This window comes from Egretta garzetta, unplaced genomic scaffold (assembly GCF_000687185.1).
Source record: "Egretta garzetta isolate BGI_Z169 unplaced genomic scaffold, ASM68718v1 scaffold228, whole genome shotgun sequence".
Taxonomy (NCBI): Eukaryota; Metazoa; Chordata; class Aves; order Pelecaniformes; family Ardeidae; genus Egretta; species Egretta garzetta.
The window spans coordinates 3,323,886-3,331,555 of NW_009260758.1; the positions used below are offsets into that span (position 1 = coordinate 3,323,886).

At 52.8% G+C, this 7,670-nt stretch overlaps 1 protein-coding gene across 1 annotated transcript in view; it reads left to right on the forward strand.

Annotated features, from left to right (window-relative positions):
• The first annotated feature begins 1,786 nt into the window (after window positions 1-1,786).
• The window catches only part of LOC104132676 (RING1 and YY1 binding protein), a 61,572-nt gene continuing 55,688 nt past the window's right edge, over window positions 1,787-7,670 (forward strand). Inside the window, exon 1 of the mRNA XM_009646000.2 lies at window positions 1,787-1,997. Coding sequence (XP_009644295.1) covers window positions 1,787-1,997 — 211 coding nt within the window. The remainder of the gene's footprint in view (window positions 1,998-7,670) is intronic.

Sequence of the window (7,670 nt, forward strand, 5' to 3'; positions counted from 1 at the left end):
CAGGAGGAGGGGGTCCGTGACCCACCCTGCACACGTGGATTCTCACTAGTGGACTTCCAACCTGTCCAGCCACTGAGCGGGGCAGGATGGGGCCATTGGTGCTGGCTCCGTCTGTGTGCGTGCCCTGAGTGCCTGGCTGTGATCTGCCATGTATATGGACCTATGTATATGTATATGTACCTATGTATATGTATCTATGTATATGTAGATACAGCTATGTATATGCACCTATGTATATGTATGTGCACATACGTATATGTATATGTACCTATGTATATTTATATGCATCTATGTATACATATATGTACCTAGGTATATGTATATGCATCTATGTATATGTATATGTACCTATGTATATGCACCTATGTATATGTATATGCACCTATGTATATGTATATGTACCTATGTATATGCACTGTATGCTCTGCATGTGCCGGCCGAGGGCACAGGGCTGCAGCAGCCTCCCCCTCTCTCCGGCTGCCGGACCCAGCACGGTACATTCTCCTCTAGCAGGTAGGACTGTGCCAAGTGCTTAAAGACATAAAGCGGGTGCTAGAACTAGCGACAGCGACCTACGAATTGGGATTCTAAAATAATCATTATTTGCTGCTTTGATTCTTTCGCGCTGTGGTCGTCGAGGCCATGCACAGACCAGGCTTTTCTGGGCAATTTGGAGAAGCCAGAGAGGACTCCATACCTGACAGCGACAGTCACACGACTGCTGGAGTTGGAGGTTTAGTACAAGTTGATTATCGTTAATTTCCCAATTAGCTAATGAGTGATAACGATGCTAGTGCCCTTTCAATGCCAGCAGCATTGGTAAGAGCCAGGCTGGGCGGTCGCTCTGGTGCCAGCTGAGCCCGAGTGACCAGAAGGGCTCAGCCCACATAACTACAGCCAGAGTTTCCCTCCTGTTTGAGCACGGGGATGATTTGGCAGCACCCCAAAGCACCCAGCCTTTGGGTGCTGTGCACCTCTCAAAACTGGCACCCGCAGAGTGCTCGCAAGCCCATCCCTTGATCGGGCTGGATTCAACGGGAGTTGCTTCTAACACCTCCAGGAGCACAAATGGGCACTGAAGTCCCAGAGCGTGTTATTCCAGCCCAGCCGAAACCGTCAGGAGTGCCCCCGCCAAGGCTGGAGGGGCAGGTTTAATGCCTCCTTTGATACACAGCAGGAGCATTCATAGAAAGCGAGGAACATTTATCAGACACCTGAAGCGCACGCCTCTGGGCGGCTGATGGGAGCCAGCTGCCAATGTTTGTGCTCGTGCCCTTGCCGGGGGAGCAGAGAGGGGTTTCCGCCGCTGCAAGGAGTGCTGCGTAAGCTGCGAGGAAGCGCGTTTGGAGCGGGGCTGCTGGGCTCTGGCCTGTGTCACTCGGGTGCGATGGGGCATGCCAGCGAGTCCGTGCTGGACCGTGGATAAATGGCCAAAGGAAGCTCAGCACGGGCTGGTTCCTGAGCCCCGGCGGGCAGAGAGCAGCTCTCCGCAGGCGTTGCACCAGGCTGACTCCATTAGTCCGGGCAGCAAGAGAAATCCCAAACCAAGAATGAATTTTCTCTGTAGCAGCTGGGCTGCTTGGGCAGATCGCTGTACCCAGCATTCACATGCCTTGATCGCTCCTTTTCATTTTCCTGCGGGAAATAGCAGAAACAGCCCTCCTCCTGTGCCATGTGTCGCCAGGGAGCTCACGATTTCCCTGTGCAGCTGGGAACATCTCTTAGCAGTGCCAGGCATCTCCCCCCCCGCCCCCAGCATGGCCCTCGGGTACCCGTGCTGCGGTAGATGGGAGATGCACGGCCCTTGGGAGATGCACAGCCCTCGAGAGAAGCCTCTCGCAGATGGAGCGATACCGGCCTGATCCGTGCTGCTGGCTGCATCGCCCCCCCGGGCGCCTTTGCTGTAAGAGGGCGCGGGGGCACAAGTGGCACAGGACCAGCAGCACCCACCAGCGCTGGGTCTGGTCCCCGTGTTCGTCGTCTTGCTGCTCGGCCAGGTGTCCAGTTCCACAGCCGCTCTCTAGATCTGATTTAAAACCCTGTGCACACGATTGCCGTTCACAAAATGGTATTTTGGTATTTTGACGGGGCTCTGCGATACACTAATTAGAAACAGTCACTTAAAATCCACATCTGAAACACATTGTGGAATTGAGGTTCAAGGAGTGCAGGTTTGCTACAGACACTGGATTCCTAAAGAACAATTTCCCACACCTAAATAATGATGTTTTCCATCATGTTACATCCATTAGCTATAGCTTGGCAGTTGCATCCATCATAATATGCTATTTCGGGGAAATAAATGAGTGTATTTTTCTCTGTGAGAACCAAGGCAAAAATATCTCACTGCTGAAATATTGAGCAGGTTTATACAGCTAGACCAAGCACAGATTATTGCTCTAACACGTGGACTAGTCTGCTTTCTTACAGTCTTGTAACTTCAGAACTAACATTTTCATAGTTACTACTTATTAAGTTTGCTTTTAAACTATGCAATTAGCCTCCCAGCAATGTTATCAAACAATATCATGACTCTGCCGGAATCAGCCTGCCTGTATTTATAGCTGTTCCAAATCGCCGAGGCACTTCTTAGTCTCCTTGTCTTGGGAGGGTGTCTGCTTTCCCTTTGCTTTTTAAAAGCATTTTAATTGAATTTCCTAAGTCCTTCCCCACCATACACATGTGCCAGCAGGTCCCTGATTTTCTATTTCCAGAACGGGGACTCAGGTAGCGCATTTCAGAAAGAAGAGTGACACAGCTCCAGACCCATATGCCTTCCCTGGTCTCCGTGTGCCACTGATGGGAAGAACATTGACATTCCCGTCGTACTCCGTCAGCGTCATTTCTGCTTTGCGTCGGAGCGGGATGTGCTGCTCCGGTGGGATGAGCCAAGGAGGAGGAGCGGAGGAGCGTTTCACTGTGCCCTGAGCAGCAACCCCTCACGTGTGGTCCCCGGCTGTCCCCGGGTGCCTGTCCTCTCTCATTTTTCCATCTGTAAACTGGAAATGAATGTGGTTCATCGTCCATCTCATGAGGATTTACAAGTAGTTTGCGGGGCTCGCAGAGCGCAGGTAAAAGCTGCATTTTGCAGTCTGAGGGGCCTCACCCAGCACCTCTGAGGTTGGCAGGACTTGAAGCAGATTTACCACCCCCTGGGAGAAGGAGATGGCCCATCTGGGGTTGATTTAAAATCGGCCCAGGCTGCAGTTTAACTGCATCCATGAGGCTGCTGATGCAAAACCGCTCCTCGCCTGGGAGGAGGAAGAGAGGGGAAACAGCAGCCGCCAGATGCTCCCTGCATCCCCGCGGTGCTGCCCGGCCCCTCCGAACCCTCCAAGAAACGGCGCATCGTCTGCTGGGGTGCAACCGGCTCCTGGGTTAGGTGGGCGGTACTGCATGGGAGCGAGCAATCAAATATACCACTTCTTCCCTGCTCTGGCCATGGTATTTGCCTGCTGGGAATCCTTTCCCTGATAGACAGCGGGGAAAACAATACGTGGGGGATTGTAGCGGAGTGTCGCTCCACCTTGCTCTGGGACTGACACCCAGGCAACGTTGTGTGGGAAACGGGTGTGCCAGGGGATGGAGAACCCTGGGCCGGTTGATAAACATCACGCAAACAGCAGAGAGTTTGGAAAATGTGCCAGTTAGAGATTTTCAGTGATATAATCACAGGACATTTAAAAAGCTTGATTCTCAACGAGCCTAATCAAAGGGAAGTTCCTGAACCTCAGCTACAAAGGGAGACCCCATGCTGTAACAACACGAGCGCTAATCTCAGCGGTTTTAATAGAGTACAAGAGCAAAAAATGCTCCTGGGACAGTGACAGCAGATGCTGCACGGGGCGAGCAAGTGAGCAGCGGGGAGAGGCAGCCTCCAGAATCAGCACCTTCCACAGGAGATGGGAAACGCCAACGGGATCTTCTGCTCCCAACAGGGCTGCTCCCAGTCATTTCTAAAGTAATAAAATTGGTCTTTAGTCAACCACTGCAAAGTTGCATAAAGCATATTTGATGGATTACACCTATCAAAACTTTTAGCGAGAGGAACAGGTACAATGAACAAGCTGCATACGGGATTTTCTCTGCAATTTTTTCCTTGACATCATCCATAATTACCTGCCCTAAACATGCTGCTGCAGAGCACAGGCTTGTCCATCAAGAGGCAGCTCAGATCCAGAGCATCATAAATTCACTGTCATAAACTTTGCTGCCAGGGCACGGGAGAAGCGCTGTCGGGAGGGTACCTAGCATCTGCAGGGCTCTGCGTCCCTCCCCGTGCTCTTGGGGCTGAGGCCGGGGAGAGGAATCACCGCGGAGCTGTGCCACATGCACCGGCTGACAACGCCGGTACTTCCAGCTCTCCAGAAGAGCCATCCCACAATTACCTTATGTGAGCCTGGCAGTTCCCTCCGCTGGAGAGATACAAAGTTATTAAGCAAATATGATTAATGAATAAAAGAAGCTCTGGCACGCTGGAATGAGGCTCTGAGGCCTGCCGGGCTCCGGGAGGATTCGTCAGCTCACGCTTTGGGAACTGCGTCAGGTTTCTGCAGTAATATGATTAACATGGTGTGTAATGGGCTAAATCCATCCCAAGCGTCCCTCCGGTTAAGCCTCTGGACACCTGGCATGAATTTGGCCCTTTTACAGTGGATGCACTTGACAGAGCCATACGGCTATGCTGGAAGAAAAGAGGGTACCCAGCTACCCCTACAGCCGGGGAGGGGGTGGCAAAAAGGATGGAGAGGAGGGGTGGATCTGGAAGGGAGCAGAGGGATCCAGCCCAGCCCCTGCCCTTGCCACCCTCCCGGTGCGTGGGGACGGCTGCGGGGTCAGAGCAGGCGCGTGCTGAGCCCGTGTGCCTGCGCTGCCATGCCTTCCATCCCCATGGCCGGCTGCCACACCACGGCAGGACGGGGGACTTGGCCACACGCTCGTCTGCCGCGCGGCGTTGCTGTCCCCAGCTCCAGAAAACGTGGAGCTGCCAGACCTCGCCGGCTGGAGGGATGGGAAGGACGGGGAGCACTTCCTTCCTTATCCGCGGGGCCAGATTGCGAGCAGCTGCGGGCAGATAAAGAGCGATGGAGATGGGCTGGAGGAAGGCGTTTGCTTCCCCTGCAAAGCAAACTCCCTCTCCCTCTTCCCAGCGTGCTCTGGCAGCGGCCGGGCTGCCTTCTGGGCAGGGAATCTTCTCTGCCGCAGGGGTAAAAGCAAGAGGATGGATGATGTAAGACAGGAACTTGAGTGATTGACTTCAGTTTATCTTGTAGACTTCTGCTTTATCTCTCCCTGGGGGGGCTGCTGCTGCTTCCTACCTCCTCTGGCCCGGGGTGGGTGTCCCCTGCCGAGCAGCGGCGCGGCCGGGAGCATCCCAGCACAGGCTGCTCTGCAGTGGCCAGGCTCAGCTGTGGGTTCTGCTCCGGTGTTGCAGTGCTCTTGCGTGGGTAGGCTCCGTCCTGCTGTAGAGTCCTCTGTGGCATTGATTGCAATAGGGTATTTCTCACCCATTCCCATATACCTTCCATTTCAGCTAAGTTCCATGTTTTTGTGCTGTTTTAATAATTCCCAGCAAGTAACTTTGTTTTCCAGACTTGGATAGTTTCATAGAGCAGTTCATTGCAGTTCCTTCCAGTTTGCTTTAGTCTCATAATTACCGAGTGATCGCAAGGAATCGAGTCTTTAGAGGAACTGCCTAGAAAGGGATTAATCGCAACCAGACCTTGTTAAAATCCCGTTGCCACACCAATTCCCCACACTTACAGAACCTGACCGCAGTGTGAAAATTGATATTTATGCCGAGGAGTGTCAATGTGCTGCCTGTGCACCGTTCCCTGATTTACTGTCCTCCGGGGTTTGAACTCTGGGGCTGCAGTGAGACGCGCTGCTTGATTTCCAAGCCCCGAAAATGAAATAACTGCCCACCCGGGCCCTTCGGCACCAAATGCGATCAGCACATTAATGCCGCTAGATTCTGTGGATGATCAGCCTCCAGCTTTAAGTTAAGTCACTTGATTTCTTGCAGTCCAATTCCTGCAGACTTGTTGAACCGGATGAAAACAGTAGCGAACAGCCAGATTTTGTGATAGGCATTAAAAGCTTGCTGCTGGGCATGACTTAAATTCATTCCTCTTGGCCTGTGGTCTCCCTCTGTCCTGCCGGCTAACGGGGGACAGGCTCGGCACGCTGGTGACGGATTTCCAAGGTGGCTGAAACTGTTGGGGGAAGTTTTTCTGGAGGTGAGGCGACTCTCTGGGGCTGCTGGGGACCGGTCTCCTCCTCCCCGGGCAGCGCGTCCTGTGGCTGGTTGAGAGCTCCGTCCCGGAGGCCTGGGATGGGTTTCAGAGTTTGATGAAAATGATAAAAATCTCTCTTAGTTACCAGTATTATGGCACAACAAAATAGAAGATTTTGTGATATTCTCTACAGTGGAAAAACTCTGCGAAAAAGTGTCTGTTGGCTTCGAAAGTCGCTTGCTCCAATACTCTTAACAGATGGACGGCTGCGATGCGGCTGCTCTGCGCTTGCAACCCTTTAGCTCCCGTGGAGATGCAAACATTTTGTTAGGGAACAGCAAGTTCTCCTGCCTGAGATCATGGCCGTGTCCTCTGGGGCACGGAGGGGTGCAGGCAGGAGAGTGGGAGCCCGGTGCCCTGTGCCTGGTGGGGCGCAGCCTGCCCAGCCCCACGGGGTACCCAGGGCACCAGCATGATGTTACGCTCTGCGGCTCTTCCTCGGGATGCTGCTAAGGCCTGGGTGGAGCATCTCGCCAAAAAGGATGGCAAGGCACGTTCGCTGGAGCGGGGGCAATGTGTGCTAATAATTGTAATGATTCTGGCTTCACCAATAACGGTTCTGTTAACGTAGTCTCTGCAGCGAGGAAAGATGGGTTTATTTCTGTACCTCTCAGGAGAGAGGCTGGAGCTATTATAAAGTTATTAAGCTATTATTATATACAGGCTGAACGAAAAAGTCGAGTGTTATAAGGGCGTACGAAAGAGAAACCTCAGGGGTGCACAGCAGAAGTTAGGGGAAGCGATGGTGAGGCATTCGTAGCGGGGAGGGGGTGGTCTAGCTGTGGGACTGACCAGAACTAGAGAGGATAAACCGTAAGTCCCCATTGAGCTCTCAACAAGGTGTGTAAACCATTTTCTTCTGCCATACGGCTGATTTGTGAAGATTCCTACAGTGAGGTGAGCAAGAGAGCTGGCCTTGTGCTGAGGACGTCCTGCTCGCCAGATCTCTAAATGCTGATGTGCTCTGCGGCATGGAGCCGAACTCCAAAACTCAGGGGAAGAGCCCACCTGTGATTGCACTTGTTATGGGCCTCTGCAAACATGTTGTAGCCTGCGAAGCTTGTGTACCCGGTGCAAGCGAGTGTGCGATGCCTGTAAGGCTGTGGATGTTGTGTACCTGGACTTCAGCAAAGCCTTCGACACAGTCTCCCATAGCATTCTGCTGGAGAAGCTGGCAGTTCATGGCCTAGATGGATGTACTCTTCGCTGGGTTAAAAACTGGCTGGATGGCCGAGCCTGGAGAGTCGTGGTGAATGGAGCTAAATCCAGTTGGCGGCCGGTCACAAGCGGTGTCCCCCAGGGCTCAGTTCTAGGGCTAGTCTTGTTTAATATCTCTATCAATGACCTGGATGAGGGGATTGAGTGTTCCCTCAG